Source organism: Acomys russatus, chromosome 29, assembly GCF_903995435.1.
Source record: "Acomys russatus chromosome 29, mAcoRus1.1, whole genome shotgun sequence".
Classification (NCBI taxonomy): domain Eukaryota; kingdom Metazoa; phylum Chordata; class Mammalia; order Rodentia; family Muridae; genus Acomys; species Acomys russatus.
In genome coordinates, this window is record NC_067165.1 from 20,998,387 (window position 1) to 21,015,852 (window position 17,466).

Sequence of the window (17,466 nt, forward strand, 5' to 3'; positions counted from 1 at the left end):
AGAAGGCCTTCCTGAGACATGGAACTTCCACACACACAGGCGGGCTCTTAACACATCCTAATTATGTTTGGCTGGTCACAGGAAAACTCAAGAAACCTTCAGGTTGTCCACACATAAGGGAGATTTTGGTTGTATTAAAAAGGACTCCCAAACTGGGCCGTGATGGCGCACTACTTTAATCCCAGCACTAAGGAGCCAGAGGTAGGCGAATCGCTGTGAGTTCAAGGCCAGCCTGATCTACACAGTGAGTCCAGGACAGCCAGGGCTAAACAGAGAAACCCTGTCTCGAAAACAAAACAAAACAAAACAAACAAACAAACAAACAAAAAACCAAACCAAACCAAAATAAAAGATCTCCCTGGCCTGGAGAGATGGCTCAGAGGTTAAGAGCACTTGCTGCTCTTCCAAAGGTCCTGAGTTCAATTCACAGCAACCACATGGTGGCTCACCACCACCCATAATGAGATTTGGTGCCCTCTTCTGGCCTGCAGTTGTTACATGTAGGTAGAACACTGTATACATAATGAATAAATAAATCTTTAAAAAAAGGACTCCCACTCAGAGTGGCAAGATGGTTCAGTAGATAAAGCTGCTTACTGCCAATCCTGATGACTTGAGTTCCATTCCCATGAACCACATAGTGGAAAAAGAGAATCGATCCAGCAAGTTGTCTTCTGACATTGCCAAACACACACACACACACACACACACACACACACACACACTTGAAAAAACAAACCTCTCTTCAAAGCTCCCACTTCAATCTTCAGATCAAAAGCACACTAGCCAGGCCCGGAGATTATTCTTAAAAGATTTATTTTTAATTATTGTATGTATATGTGTGTGTCTTGCGTATGGGATGGTGCACTTGAGTACAGTGCCTAAGGAGGTCAGAAAGGGCTGCTTGGCCCGCTGGAACTGGAGTTACAGGCAATTGTTGGGTGCCATGTAGTGCTGGGCACTGAATTCTCATCCTTTGCAAGAGCAGCACATGATCTGAAGTGCTGAGCCGTCTCTCCAGCCCCAGAGACTTCTTTACACTGATGAATCTGGAGAGATAGCCACAAGTTAGTGATCATTCACCATGCACATGAGAAGGAAGGTCTTCTCAGATTCAAGCATTACAGCAATAATTCTTATTCAGGAATCCCCACAGATCCCTAACCCTGCCAGCAGCCTGAGTTTATGATTGGTCACTTCATAATTGAAGGACATGCTTTCTTGAGAATGGTTGGCCCTGTCTGGTAGTCCATTGCTGAGTCTCACTGCAAACTCTGGCTTGATAGGTTTCAGCTTGTGCTTTTGGAAGGGCCTGCTCCATGTCACAGGTCGTCCTCAGGTTCATGGCATGTTTCTCCAAGTTCCTCACAGACCTCTTTTAGCTTTCCACATTTTGAACCTTTTGACTTCACTTCTCTTGAGTGGCTGAATGTGCCAGACTTCCTTTTGTGGTCCCTCCAAATGTTGCTACTCTTCTCTTCCAAAAGCTGGATTCAGTTTACTCCATTTAATCCTAACCATCTTTTCCTGTTGACATAAGTGCCATGTCAATAAGTTGGTTGCTATGATCACCTCGTTCAGAGTCCTCTTGTCTTGGATCTTTTTTATACAGATCTTACCTGAGGTAGTTTCTCCCTCTGCTCCTCAGTGGTTCCTCAACAGGGGAGTGTCTGGAGCCTCCTCATGTTTCTAAGAGTAAGGTAGGACAGAGAATGCTCTCATCCTTTTCACAGAAGACTTGGTTTCCTTTTTTCGAGACAGAGTTTCTCTGTGTATCCTTGACTGTCCTGGACTCCCTTTGTAGACCAGGCTGGCCTCGAACTCACAGCGATCCGTCTGCCTCTGCCTCTGCATGCCTCTGTGAAGGCGTGCTAAGACTTGGTTTCCTTATGTGTTGCTCATACATATTCCTCTGAGTTGAGGAATTGCCTGATGCTGGTTTGTGTGGCAATCAATGAGCTTCTCTACATGAACACCAGTTATGGTGTCTCTGTGCTGGGATGATTCCCTGGACTGAGGGCAGCAGTCAGGAACTTGAACCTGATCCCAGAGATACTTGCTGCAGAAGTGATACTCAGTGACTTTAAGGATCAGGATCTCACAGAGTAGAACTGGTGGCTTCCAAAGTCCTCCAAGGCCAGGGGAGTTTAGAACTCATGCCTCCGTTGTGGACACATGCTAAAGGCTTTATTTTATTTTATTTTTTGGTTTTTTGAGACAGGGTTTCTTTGCATAACAGTCCTGGCCATCCTGGACTCACTTTTGTAGATCACGCTGGCCTCGAATTCACAGCGATCTGCCTCCCGAGTGCTGGGATTAAAGGCATGCACCACCATGCGTGACATGCTAAAGGCTTTATTACACACATTAGTCTTGTCTAATTTCTTATCATGATTGCATTACTAATAGCTCACTACATAAGTTATGTCTAAAAGCTTTCCCATATTTTATAAGTTAGACATCTTTCCAACATGGAGTCTCCTGATGAGTAAGGACCACTTTCTGAACAAGGATCACTACCCTAGACATTCCTAGGGTTTCTGACCTGTGGGTTCTTGACAACTTTGAAGGGACAGAGTTCTTCCCAAGATCTGCTCCACATTCATTGGATTCTGAGTGTCTGTCTGTCTGTCTGTCTGTCTGTCTCTCTCTCTCTCTCTCATTTTTCTGAGACAGGGTTTCTCTGTATGTAGCCTTGGCTGTACTGTACTCACTTTGTAGACCAGACTGGCCTCAAACCCACAGAGATCCTCCTGCTTCTGCCTCCCGAGTACTGGGATTACAGGCGTGTGCCACCACGTCCAGCTGAGGGTTTCTCTAATGTATATTCTGTGGTGGCTAGTGACTGCTGAGTACTTGGTGCATTTCCTGTGTCCACTGCATCTCATCTATACAGTTGCTTGCCTGTGAATTTTCGAGTGAGTTTAAAGAGATGATAGTAGGATAGCTTGTTCATGAAGATTATGACACGGTCATTACCTTTCATGAGTCTTGCCATGATGATGCTTCTGGTGGTTAATAAAGGAGCAACTACATCTGAAGACTTTCCACATCCTTGCTGTCTTGGAACAAGTATTTCAGAGGTGTTTTAATGATACAAAGGTAGCTAGCAACATTTACTGATTTATTTACTGTCCAGGAACTTACTGTGTAGACCAGGGTAGCCTTGAACACATAGAGATCCACCTGCCTCTGCCTCCTGAGGGCTAGGATTAAAGGTGTGGGCCACCACGCCCAGTTCTTACCAATGCTTATAAATCACTAAGCCACAGCTTATTGCTTATAGCAATGACTGTAGACACAGCTATTACCAAGACTCAGGCTGTGGATTACTGTGGGAAGGTGGATAAGGACACGAAGGGTATTTCAGTGGCTTCATTTTTATTTCAGAGTCGTTATTTACTCATCTTTTCTTAAGGAAGTTCTATTTACTCTGATTTTCTAATTGCCTTCCTGGTGTTAGGCTGGTGCCAATGTATCTCTCATTTTTCAGAGAACAATGGCAGTCTGGCTTCCATACATAGAACGTCTGACTCAGTAGCCTAGAAGTCTGTGTTTATCTTCTTTTTATTTCCCAGTTGATTAGTGTCCACATTTAGTCTGTTGGATATTTAGTGAATATTTTGTGGGAGTCAGGTTGGTTTGGCCAATTAACAGGTTGTTGCTTTAGTTAAAGTGTGTTTTCAGTTATGTGTAGATGTAGATGTATTTATTCATCTCCTCAATGCTTTGATCCTATTGCATGTTTTCCATATGTAATTCAAATACACACACAGGCACACACATACACACATATACACATATGTATATTTACCTTTTCTCTTTTCCATTTTATATGTATGTGTGTAGTGTGTGTGTAAAACGTATGTTTGCATGTGTTTCAGCAGAAGTATACGTGAAGTTCTTCCAATGTGTTCACTGTGATGCAGGTCTCACGGTCAAACTCAGGGCTCATAGGTATTGCTAGCTGCCTTGTCCCGGGCATCTCCTGTCTCTGCCTGCTGAGGCACACCCACCTGGCATTTACATGAGTTCTTAGGATCTAAAATCTGGTCCGCCCCCTCTGTGGCAAGTGTTTAACTACTGAGCTATCTCCCAGTTCTCAAAAATGTTTTCTATGTCATAACTTCAAGGACAAAAGAGAACACCCTGTTGTGGGTCAACAGGAAGTTTAAAGAGGCATTCTCAGGCAGGCATTGTAGTGCATGACTGCCACCCTAGCACTTAAGAGGTGGAGGCAGGATGATCAGGAGCTCAGATCTACTCTTGGCTAACATAGTAAGTCTGAGGAAAACAGCAAGCTCTATATTCCAGCTGTGAGGGAGACTGAGGAGGATTCAAAAGTCAGTGTTTATCTGGTACACAGTGAGTTCAGAGCCAGTCTGAACCTCTTAGTGAGACTGTTCCTCCAAGTAAAAGATTAAAAGTGGATAGCCCAGCTGGGCGTGGTGGCGCACGCCTTTAATCCCAGCACTCGGGAGGCAGAGGCAGGTGGATCTGTGTGAGTTCGAGGCCAGCCTGGTCTACAAAGCAAGTCTAGGACAGCCAAGGCTACACAGAGAAACCCTGTCTCGGAAAAACAAAAAACAAAACAAAACAAAAAAAGAAGATAGATTCCGTGCCTGAAATAGTTCAGTTGAGAACCTGGGGTTATCCTGTTATCTAGATTACATGCATTAGACACTACTGCATGCTTTCCTTTATTTACTTGGTATGGAATGGGTTGTCATTCGGAAAACCCAGCTAGAATAATTTCTCTCTTGATTAACATTTTTGGTAATTTTTACCACTGCTTTGGCTGATGACATGATATGCAAAATTATGTGATTGGCAAATGACTGATTAGAAAATAGCTGTATCTGTTATTTGCGTGTGGTCAAGAGTTCTCAGCTTGGGGCTGGAAATGTGGCTCAGCGGTTAAGAGCACTAACTGATCTCCCAGAGGACCAGGGTTCAATTCCTAGCACCCACATGGCATTTTACAATTGTCTGTAACTCCAAGATCTGACAATTTCACCCAGACATACATGCAGGCAAAACTCCAGTGAACATAAAGTAAAAATAAGTAAAATGGTGTTGGAGAGATGGCTCAGCAGTTAAAAAAAAAGCACTGGCTGCTCTTCCAGAGGTCCTCAGTCCAATTCCCAGCAACCACATGGTGGCTCACAACCATCTATAATGAGGTCTGGTGGCCAATTCTGGTGTTCAGACATAACACTGTATATGTAATAAATAAGTAAATCTTTTTTAAAAAATAAGCAAATTAGGGGCTGGAGAGATGGCTTAGAGGTTAAGTGCACTGACTGTTCTTCCAGAGGTCCTGAGTTCAATTCCCAGCAACCACATGGTGGCTCACAACCATCTATAATATGATTTGATGCTTTCTTTTGGCTTGCAGGTGTACACGCAGACAGGCCATTGTATACATAATAATAAATAAATCTTTTTTAAAAAGCTAATAAAAAAAAATAAAAACAAAACAAAAAGCTAATTAAGAAAAAAATTAAAAAAAAAAAAAAAGAGTGCTCAGCTAGTGTTGCTATTCGTTCAATGGGAGAAATGTTGCAGTTTGTCCATCTATCTATACTTCTGGTCCCTTAGTCCATTGTCCCTGACATACACCTTGGAAGCAAGTAGAAGGTCAAGTCTGGGGACTCTGTTTCCCATAGTCCGTGCACTTTCATCAGAAGCACCTTCCTAAAATTTTGCTTTATTTTATATTTTGTTTTATAAGTTGAGACTCTTGGTAAAGGCTTTACATGGCAGAAACTCACTGAGAAGGGAAGGGAATCTCCATGAGCATGGAACAATTTTCTTACAAGCTAAAATATCCTGAAAACAAAATGCTTTCTTTCCTTTAGCTCTACTCAATAGACTGTTTCTTACTCTTTTAAAAAACCTATCTTTAGCCAAGCATGATAGTTCACACCTTTAATCCCATCACTCAGGGAGGCAGAGGCAGGTGTAGCTCTGAGTTCAAGGCCAGCTGGTCTACATAGTGAGTTCCAGGTGAGCTAGGGTATATAGTAAGATTCTGTCTCAGTAAAGCAAAACAACAAACCTTTCTTCAAAGCAGCCTCAAATGCTGGAGTTTGGGCTCTTTTGGAACAGTAATCTCTGTCTGGATTTATCCTCTGGTGTTTTCCTTCTTTGTTTTTTAGATGCTAATGAGGGCAGATGCCATCAGGGGAAGACACTCCGTGGAGCTGGCTTGAGAACTGAGGGAGGAAATCACCTTAAGCTTCTTAAAGGAAACCTGCCTTTCCAAGCCTGTTGGGCTGCCTGCTGCCAGAACTCTGCCTGTCATGCTCTTTGGTGGCTGGAAGGGATGTGCTTTCAGGCTGACTGTAGCAAGCCCCAGAGCTGCCAGCCTTTTAGGACAGACTCTCCCAATTCCATGCTGATGTTTTTTCAAAAATCCCGAACTGCAACCGATTCGGGCCTTCTGCCTGAAGATGATGGACCACATCTTCCGAGGCTAGGCTGGGACAGGACATTATGGAGGAGGCAGAGCCTCCCTGGGGCTCCCTTCACCCTTTCTGTACCCTCTAGTGACCACCAGAGTTTACACAGGGATCGTCAGAAGAGAGATCATCTCGGTGAAATGGTTTCACCTAACGTGAATCACTCTGAGGAAGCAGCTGCTGTGAGTCCCAGCGCCTCTGCAGAGGTAAGAAGGTTCCCAGGGAGCAGAACTCAAATCTACTTTTCCTCTTCCTTGCACGAGCAATTGAGCTGTCGTTTTTGGCCAGTGCTCACAGGCCAGTGGATGTGTGAAAATGACTGGTGTTTCTTCGTAGGTCCTAGGAATGTTCATTTTATACAGGTCTGACAACTGTTTTTGTTGAAGCAGAAAGCTGCTCATTATCTGTTCTGAGCTGGTTCTTGGCTACAGGTAAGTGCTGCTGTGTGGGTGTGCGTCTCTACCAATGGTTTTGAAGTATTTTCTGCCAGATTGCAAAACAGTCGATTGGTGTAGCTGTAGTCGGGTGCTCCTCCCCCATCTCCTGCCTATAAACACATTCCTTATGAGCTGGCTTCTATTGCAGTCTGAATGAACTATCCTGGCACTGTGGACCAATATCTGACCTGCTGGACTGCAATGCAAGAAGTCTATCAGTCAAGAGGTGTCTGGGGGAATTTTCACCAAGCTTATATGCTAAGGGACATGCCACCAATAGAGTTTACTCTCCTTATTATGTTTCTTCATTGTTGATCTTCCTGCGCAAATGATTAAAAGGAATGACTCATTCTTTTTTTTTTTTTTTTTTGGTTTTTCGAGGCAGGGTTTCTCTGTGTAGCCTTGGCCATCCTGGACTCACTTTGTAGACCAGGCTGGCCTCGAACTCACAGCGATCCGCCTGCCTCTGCCTCCCAAGTGCTGGGATTAAAGGCATGCGCCACCACGCCCGGCTCGGAATGACTCATTCTAAGTTCAGTCTGCCTTGATTACTGTGACTTATTTTTGTATTCATTTTGTCCTAGTTGTCTCTGTCAAGTTGAATCAGAGTAGGGAGGCTACTACTTGCCAGGCACTGTGTGTGCTAAGCACCGTACTATGTCATTTTGTTTAATTTTCATGACAACATTTCCAAGTAACTATTTTTAGCTTTGCTTTAGTAGTGAGGAAACCGAGGCCCAAGGAGGTTAAGCGTTTTGCCTGTAATCATGCAACTAATGAGCAGCAGGTCAAGGGTTGGAATCCAGCTTTACCATCTAGGGAAATCTTTCAGTGAAGCGTTAAGAGATCACCACCCTTGGTTTAATATGCCTACAACCGTTTATGGAAATCTGCCATCAGCATGACATACTTCTCTAAGCACTAGAAGTGTGAAGGCATGTAAGACATGGTCTGTGGGTGATTGTGGCATGTTAGGCACATGCTCTACAACTCAGCAGTGGGGAGTCCTTAAGGAGTTTAGGCAGGGAATGACAGTAGACCTCAAAAATAGAACTGGTTGTCTGTACAGGTGGCTACATGCCATCATGTTCTTCTTTTTTTTTTTTTTTAGACTTAATTATTTGTGTGAGTTTCTGTCTCCATGTATATGTGCACACCACATCTGTGCCTGGTGCCGGTACCCACCTGCCCCAATCCACCATGATATCTGCCCTCCCCCTCCACCCAGACCACCTCCAACTCAACCTCGATGCCTGTTATGTTTCGTCTTCAAAGACTCACATGTCCCTCCTGAGCCTCCTTGTTACTTAGCTTCTCTGGGTCTGTGGATAGTAGCTCTGTTATCCTGTACTCTGTGGCTAACATTCATTTATAAGTGAGTACACACCATGTTTGTCTGTGTCTGGGCTACATCAGAATGATTTTTTTCTAGTTCCACCCATTTGTGTGAAAATTTCATGATGCTTTTTTTTTTTTAAACAGCAGAGTAATAAATACTCCATTGTGTGGCCTCATAAAATGAATTTGACAATGTTCCTTCTATTTCTGTTTTGTGGAATAATTTGAAGAGTATTGGTATTAGCTGTTCTTTGAAAGTCTGACAGAATTCTGTGCTAAAACCATCTGGCCCTGGGTATTCTAAAGGACTACTTCTATTTCCTTAGGGGTTATAGGTATTGGCATATAAGCAGCCTCAAAGAACAACTCTTTGTTTCATTGATTCTTTGTATTGTTCTCTTTGTTTCTATTTTGTTGATTTCAGCCTGGAGTTTGATTATTTCCTGCTGTCTATTCCTGTTGGGTGTGTCTGCTTCTATTTGTTCTAGAGCTTTCAGGTACGCAGTTAAATTGCTAGTCTGAAATTTTTCTAATTTCTTTATGAAGGTACTTACTACTATGAAATTTCACTTAGCACCACTTTCATTGTGTCCCATAAGTTTGGGTATGTTGTGGATTCATTTTCAATGAATTCAAGGGAGCCTTTAATTTCTTTATTTCTTCCTTGACCCAGTTAGTGGTCATTGAGTAGAGATTTGTTCAGTTTCCATGAGTTTGTGGGATTTCTGTTGTTGTTGAAGTCTAGCTTTAATCTATTCTTGTATCTGTTGAGACTTGCTTTGTGACAGAGTATATGGTCAGTTTTGGAGAAGGTTCTGTGAGGTGCTGAGAAGAAGATATAGCCTTCTGTGTTTGGGTGAAATGTTCTATAATTATCTGTTAGGTCCATTTGAGTCATAATGTCTGTTAGCTCTATTATTTCTCTGTTTAGTTTCTGACTGGATCACCTGTCCATTGGTGAGAATGGGGTGTTGAAATCTCTCATTATTAATGTGTGGAGTTCAATGTGTGCTTTCAGCCTTAGTACAGTTTCTTTTACAAATGTATGTGTACTTGTATTTGAGGCATAGATGCTCAGAATTGAGATGTCATTGTGGTGGATTTTTCCTTTGAGTGTAAAATGTCCTTTCCCATCTCTTTTGATTGATTTTGCTTGGAAGTCTATTTTGAGTGGCCATATCCATTAGAATGGCTATACCAGCTTGCTTTTTGGGTCCATTTGCTTGGAATATCTTTTTCTAAATGCTTTATACTGAGGTAATGTCTATGTTTGTTGCTGAGGTGTATTTCTTGTATGCAGCAGAATGATAGATCCTGTTTTTTAATCCATTCTGTTAGCCTGTGTCTTTTTATTTGGGTATTGAGTCCATTGATGCTGGGAGATATTAATGACCAATGATTGTTAATTCCTATTATTTTAATGTTGGTGATATGTGTGGTGTTTCCCTTCTTATGGTTTGCTGTATGAAATTATTTATTTCCCATTTTTGGGGGGTGAAGTTAACATCCTTGGGTAGAATTTTCCTTCTAGTATTTTCTATACGGCTGGATTTGTGGCTAGATACTGTTAAAATTTGGTTTTGTCATCGAATATCTTGTTTTCTCCATCTATGGCCATTGAAAGTTTTGCTAGGTATAGTAGTCTGGGCTGGCATCTGTGGTCTCTTAGAGTCTGCAAGACATCTATCTGTCCAGACTCTTCTGGCTTTTAGAGTCTTTGTTGAGAATTTGGGTGTAATTCTAATAGGTCTGCCATTATATGTTACTTGGCCCTTTCCCCTTGCAGCTTTTTTAAAAAATGTATTTATTTATTACATATACAGTGTTCTGCCTGTACACATGCACACTAGAAGAAGGTAACAGATCTCATTATAGGTGGTTGGGAGCCACCATGTGGTCCCTGGGAATTGAACTCAGGACCTTTGGAAGAGCAGCCAGTGCTCTCATCCACTGAGCCATCTCTCCAGCTCCCCACACCCCCAATATTCTTGATGTGTTGTTGCCATCCACTAGAGCATGGGTGATTTCTCAGGAGTTACACTATTACAGAAAACTGACCTTTTCTCTCCCAGAAGCTAATAATTGCCAACAGTTCCTTGGCTAGGCTGGAACTTAGTGCCTAACTCTCCCCTCCAATGCTGACATTTGGTTTGCCTTGTGGTTGCACAAGTCTTCTGCATGCTGCCATTATCTGCTGTGAGTTTACATGAGCAGTGACCCTGCTGTGTACAGAGAACAGCGTTACAACCATCTGCTCCATCTGGCTCTTCTTTCTGCTCCCTTTCTCTGGGACAGGACAGGGTGTAGTGTGTATGTTCTATTTAAGGCCCAGCATTCTACAGTTTCTTATTCTCTGCACCTAGTTGTAGGTCTCAGTGTTAATCGCCAATTACTACTATAAATGCAAGCTTCTCTGCTGGGGATGAGAGATGCAGAGATCCATGAGTCTAGTGTAAGCCATTAGGAGTCAGTTTAACACTATGTCCACTTAGCAGAAAAATACTAGTAGGTTCTCCTCTAGGCCCTATGACCTGTTTCCTTATAGGGTTTTGGACCAACAATGGTGCCAGATAGGCTTTATCTTGTGGAATTGTCCACTTAATCTTTTCTGGATCACAGGGACCAGAGGTTACTTAAACCATGGAAAGTGAAACTGCCAGTAAGAAGGACAGTTCTAGTCAGATGTCACTGCTGTGAGTGTATTGGAAAAGGACAAAATACATTATAGCTCAGAAAAGTAGGCTCTGCAGGCTAGAGAGATGCTTTGCTGTCAAAGTAAGTGAAAGATACAGAAAAGGGGACAAATGGGTTAGAGAAATGGCTCAGAGATTAAGAGCACTAGCTGCTCTTCCAGAGATCCTGAGTTCAATTCCGAGCAACCACATGGTGGCTCACAACCATCTAGAATGAGATCTGGTGCCCTCTTCTGACATATAGCCATACATGCAGGCAGAATGCTATATACATAATAAATAAATAAATCTTAAAAAAAAAAAAAAAAAAAAACAAAGAAAGAAAAGAGGATAAACAGGAATTCCCTTAGACTTTGTTGGGGGGGGGGGGATTCCTAAATGTTAGCATCTATCAGTTTCACTTGAAGTCTGTGTTCAAAACAGATCACTGGGCCCCAACTTCAGAATTTAGAGTCCACAGGTTTAGAGCAGATTTTCTAAGTTCCCAGAGGTCACTAGTGCCCTTGTCCAGGGACCATACTTTAGAGCCTCTGCCTTATAGGATGGGTAGGAGTGGGGCACAGTATACAATATAGAGCATGGGATTAGCCAGAAGCAGCATACATTCTTCATTGTGATGTGGAGGAAGGATTTCATGGATATCTAAAGTGGTATTTATAGGTTTGCTAAAAGGAATTCTTAAGTCATTTCTTGGTTCTTCTGAAGTGTGGTAGATTATTTATGGAAAATGGAAGCAGAAGCAGGTAGAGTGGGGGAGGTGGGCCATAGGCAGGGGCTTGGGGGCAGTGGTAAGATCTGAAGTTGCCTTTGTGATGGATAGAAGATGGAAAATGAGGTAAGGAAATAGGAGCTTTCCAGATAGCCTAGAAGCTGCAGACTGCGTACCTACAATAGTGCACTGATCTTCTCAGTAGCTCCCAGCAACCCTGCCAGGAAAAGGCTGCTGGTTTGACTCATCTAAGTTAGGAAACTTCTAGGTGGTTTGTGCAAAAGGAAATTGGGGCATGGAAATTAAGGTTTTTAAGAGAGTGGATGACAGAGAATAAAAAAGATATAAAAGAAAGCAAAGATAGGAGGGGCTGGCAGGTAAAATGGAAAAGCTTGTCATTTGCAGGTTTCCATGGCCCAAGCATATATCAAGTGTGATTGTAGGCAGGGGAGGAGGCCATATGCAGAGAGTAGGGTGTTTGAATTTAGGTTTTGGGGTTGTAGAAGTTCTGATAGTAACAGCATCTGCAGTATAGCTGTGTAAGGCATCGCTGGAGTACAATGGAGAGATTTATTGGAGACAAGGAACTTCAAGAGCTCAGGAAGCCTCAAAGAACATGGTAATGAGTTGTTCTTGTTGGAAATGAGATGGTCTTTTTTTTTTTTTTTTTTTTAAATCAGGATAGGGTTTCTCTGTGTAGCCCTGGCTGTCCTGGAACTCACTCAGTAGACTAGGGTGGTTTGAACTCAGAGATCCACCTGCCTCTGCCTCCGCGTGCTGGGGCCAATGGCATGCATCACCATCATCTGGCTCTGAGATGGTCTTTATTTATTTTTAAATATGTACGTTGATGTTTTGCCTATATGCATGTCTGTGTGAGGGTGTCAGATCTGATAAGCATTCTTCTGCCAGTGACATGAGCTAATTCAAGACAAGTTAAAGTTTTTAAATGTAGGTTTATTGGGAGTAGCTCTTGGCAAATTCACTGGTCCCAAGGAATGGGACCAGAGAAGTTGCCATGTAGGGGGAGACAGAAAAACCAGAGGGGAGAGAGAGAGAGAAAATGTGCAGACAGACAGAGAAAAAGAGATGCCGAGAGAGAGAGAGAGAGAGAGAGAGAGAGAGAGAGAGAGAGAGAGAGAGAGAGAAGGGAACCAAGGTGTCTAGAGGTCTTAAACGCAACAAGATCATCTCCAATTGGAGTATAGACAGTTGTGAGCTACCATGTTGGTACTGGAAATTGGACCTAGGTCCTTTGGGAAAGCTGCTGGGGCTCTTAACTACTGAGCCATCTGTCTAGCCCCGAGATGGTCTTTAACATGATGATGTCAACAGCAACAGCTAATGTTCACTGAGCGCTTCCTGTGTGCCAGGTGCCATTCTGAACCCTTTACATACTCTAGTTCTCAATCCACAAAACACACCACTGTTACTGAGAAGAATCAAAGCCACCCAGCTAGTCTGTGGCCCAGGCATTGTGATTCCATCTAGAGTCTGTTCTTGGAACTCTTACTCCTTAGGCGGGACTTGAGATGAGGAGGGAATTTGATAGCCAGATGTCAACACCATGTAGAAAGTGGGAGTGATGAGTAAGCTGGGATGACAGCTGTGATAGAAATCGCAATGAGTCCAGCAAGTTGATAGGAAGATGTATTTACAGGAAGGTGGAGTGACGGTTTGCAAAGGACAGGGGAGAGGACAGCAGAGGCTGGCTAGAAGTGGATCAATAAAAAAACCGTAGATACAGTGGGCTTTATACAGACAGTCTTGTGGGAGATAGTGAAAGCAAACTCGGGCTTTATTGAATTCAGCTGCATGCTGGGAGACTCTGGGCTTCTATTTGCTGGAGACTTCTTTTTCTTCTTGTTTACCTGTGGCAGTGGCACACAATTTGCTGTTACTGAACAGGATTTCTAGAGCTCTGTGGTCTGGTAGAGTGGGTAGACCTGGAGGAGGACTGCTGCACACGAACTTGGGAGTAGGAGTAGGTTTTTGCTGCAGGTAGTACTGCACAGAGGCAGCCATTGCACAGTTGGTATCACACAAGGACTGTAGGCATTGCTAAAAGAAGGGGCAGTCTTCAGAACCATAAAACTCTTCTAGACCCTCCATGCTATTCTTTTTTTTTTTTTAAGATTTATTTATTTATTATATGTACAGTGCTCTGCCTGCATGTACACCTGCATGTGAGAAGAGTGTACCAGATCTCATAGATGGTTGTGAGCCACCATGTGGTTGCTGGGAATTGAACTCAGGACCTTTGGAAGAGCAGTCAGTGAGTGCTCCTAACCTCTGAGCCATCTTTCCAGCCCCCTCTCCATGCTATTCTTAGGAACACAATGCTTACCCTCGAGGCCATGGAAAGCTCCGGAAGTTGGTAAGGTCATTCCAAGTACTTAGCTGACAGGCAGATGTCTGGCCAGCACCAGTGGTTTCTAGTTTATTCTGTGTTAATCAGGGTAGGTCAAGTAACTGCATCCCAAGTTGGGAGAAACTAAAGCCTGCATTGCCCTGGTCTTTGCCGAAATGCCTGCAGCCCTGTAAAGTCACTAGTTTGTCAGGATGGATTATTCATTCTTTTGGATACACATACACAGGATGCCCCAGAGCAGGGACTGTGGACAGTTTGCATTTTTGAAGTGGGGAGTGCCTCTTATTCCCTTTTCTCCACTTAAAAGAGGGAAATGTTAGTCTTGCTTGGCTTGAGCACTGTACTCTTTCTGGGTCAAAAGCCTCTGAATTGTGGCAGAAGGGCAAGGAGGCTGGTTAATTGGGTCCTGGACAGACACTGTAGGTGAGGTTCAGCCCTGGCAATTAGCTGCTGCTAGTCCTACTTTGTGAAGGAGCTGGGAAGGAAGTCCACGCCGAGGAAGACTGGGGTGTTTTCTTTACCGTGCTCATTCCCATTCTAGGCACTGATGGCAGGAGTTCTGCTTGCTTCTCCTGCGAGCTTCTGTGCAGACTGATGCCTCGGGAGGCTTGAGTACCTCTTACCAGAAGACGAGGCATGGGGTGTGGGCAGCAGAGAACAACTTACATAATAATCAAGGACTGCTTCTCGAGCAATTCGGTGTTCTTTTGTTGTTTTGTCATGCCCCGCCCCAACCCTCCGTCGTTTTCTGCTTGCATGCTTTTGGTTTGTATTTTTAAATTTCCTCTAAATCCTTTAGGCTTGTGAAATTATTGCCAAGAGTTCATTTATTCTTCTGGTTATTATGCTGACAATTTTGGAATCCCTCGGGGCCTAGCTTTTTATTCAAACTCTGACTCTTAGTTACCTAACAGGCAAGCTAACAATCTTTACCTTTTTTTTTTTTTTTTTTTTTTGGGTCTTTTATAGCCTTAGGTCCCCTTCCAGGCCTCTGCCTTGGATAGTTTGTATGAGTCTCTCACTCTTCCTGACTTAGACTCTCTTGTACTGTCTCTGCATATATACCTCTAAGCACCCCCTCTCCCCATTATAATCTTACAGAAATGGCTTATTACATCATCAGAAAAATTAAGCAGCCTGTTCTCTTGTTTTGTGTGGAATGACAGAAGTCCCTGAAGCCCAGCTTCCTTTCTCAAATCCTTAGTTTCTGAACCACAGCACCTCTCATTTTCTCCCTGTCCTAAGTGCGTCTTTAATAGTTCAGTTTTATTGTATGCAACCAGTGAGACTGTATTAGCTGTCTCGTTGTCTTAGTCCATTTGGACTGTTGTAACAACATACCACAAACAAAGTGACTTATGAGCAACAGATTTTTCTTTCTTACAGTTCTAGAGGCTGGAAAGTCCAAGATGGAGGCCTTAGTAGATCAGATATGCATTGAGGAGCCTGTTCCTCATAGGCACTTGCTTCCTCTCACATGGTGGGAGAGGCAAACAGACTCCATCAGCCTGTTTTAGAAGTGTAGCATTCACCTCCCGAAGGCCTCATGTCCTAAATACCATCTTGAGAGGTTAAGATTTCAATAAATTGGGGGTGGGGGCCTGGAGAGATGGCTCAGAGTTTAAGAGCACTGACTGTTCTTTCAGAGTAGCCAGGTTCAATTCCCAGCACCCACATGGCAGCTTGCAAGTGTCTGTAACTCCAAGATCTGACACCCTCACACAGATATATATTGCAGGCAAAACACCAGTGCACATAAAATTAAAACAAATTAATTAAAAATAGAAAGATTTTGCCAGGCGTCGTGGCACACCCCTTTAACCCCTGCACTCCGGAGGCAGAGGCAGGTGGATCTCTATGAGTTCAAGGCCAGCCTAGTCTACAAAGTGAGTAGATTTAGAGTGTGCACAAACATTTATTCCATAGAATTTATGAATAAAATTTGTTCAAATTGGATCCTTTTAAACCTTTTTTGGTTTTTTGAGGCAGGGATTCTCTGTGTAGCCTTGGCTGTCCTGGACACACTTTTTAGACCAAGCTGGCCTTAAACTCAGAGATCGGCCTGCCTCTACCTTTCAAGTGCTGGAATTAAAGGTGTGTGCTACCATGCCCGGCTCACAAATGCTTTCTTGAGCTGCATGCCCGGTGGATGATGTTTACTTTGTATAATTCATTCTGTCTTTCTGGAGTGTCTTGCCATGTAACCCTGTTGTAGAATTCACTATGAGCCAGACTGGCTTTGAGTTTATAGCCTCTGCCTCCCAAGTCCTGGGATTACGAGTAGAAGTCATCTTGCCTGTTGACATTTTCATACATATACCTTTCCTTCTCACTATGTAGCTCTGTCTTGCCTGGAACTTGCTGTGTAGATTAGGCTGGCCTCAAACTTACCAAGACCTGCCTGCTGCTTCCCCTGAGTGCTGGGCATGGAGGGGCACCCAGAAACACCTGTTATTCTACTCCTCCCTTGTTACCTCTTGCTGGTCCCTTTCCTACCTCCAAATAATCCCCTCTTGTTTTCCTAATACATATAACCCCTACTCTCTCCTCCTTCCTTTCCCTTCCCTCCTTCTTTTCTTCTTCTTTTCCTTTTTTGTTTTGTTTTGTTTTCTTGAGACAGAGTCTCACTATGTAGTTAGTCTTGGCTGTCCTGGGCCTTACTGTGTCTAAGTAGACCAGGCTGGCCTTGAACTCATGGAGATCCATTAGCTCCTGCCTCCCAAGTGCTGGGATTAAAGAAGTGCATCACCACCACCCAGCTTTGTTTTCCTTCTTTTTTTGGTTTTTCAAGACAGAGTTTCTCCGTATAGCCTAGGCTGACCTGGACCTCACTCTGTAGACCAGACTGGCCTCCAACTCGGAGATCTGCCTGCCTCTGCCTCCTGAATGCTGGGATTAAAAGGCGTGCGCCACCACCGCCTGGCCTGCTTTTCTTCTTAAATAACATCTCATGCTGCTCTTGAATGATGTAGCTGAGGGTAACCTTGAATTTACAGTCCTCTTATATCTATTCTACACTTGTGAGATTATAGGTGTGCCCCCTGCACCCAGTTTATGCGGTGCTGGGGATTAAAACCTAGGGCCCCATGGGTGCTAGTAAAGCACTCTAGAGACTGAGTTACATCCCCAGCACCTCACCAAGCCCCTTTATCTGAAGGAACTGAGAGCCTGGACAGTGACCTGCTGAAAAGGCTGCATAGGGCTGAGAGGATCAAGGGCAGCAGGGGATGGTCTGTGATATAATCAGGAGTAAGTAAAGCCACCCGAAGAAAAAAACTGAGCAAGTTCATCAGAGATGTCTAGAAGCATAGCTTTGGAAGACGGGGGAAATGTGTTTTATTTTCTTGTGAAGTGCCTTACCTTCAGGCAACAAGGTGCAGGCAAGTCCTGCCAGTTGTCGTAACTAGCACGAACCTCACTGTGCTAGGGTTTGTTAGCGTCTACAGTCAGAGGT

The 17,466-nt window shown here is 43.6% G+C and overlaps 1 protein-coding gene across 2 annotated transcripts in view; it reads left to right on the forward strand.

Annotated features, from left to right (window-relative positions):
- The window catches only part of Kiaa0319l (KIAA0319 like), a 106,999-nt gene that overhangs the window by 35,476 nt on the left and 54,057 nt on the right, over positions 1-17,466 (forward strand). For both annotated transcript variants that reach the window (XM_051171166.1, XM_051171164.1), the window contains exon 3: positions 6,162-6,670. In XM_051171166.1, coding sequence (XP_051027123.1) covers positions 6,162-6,670 — 509 coding nt within the window. The remainder of the gene's footprint in view (positions 1-6,161; positions 6,671-17,466) is intronic.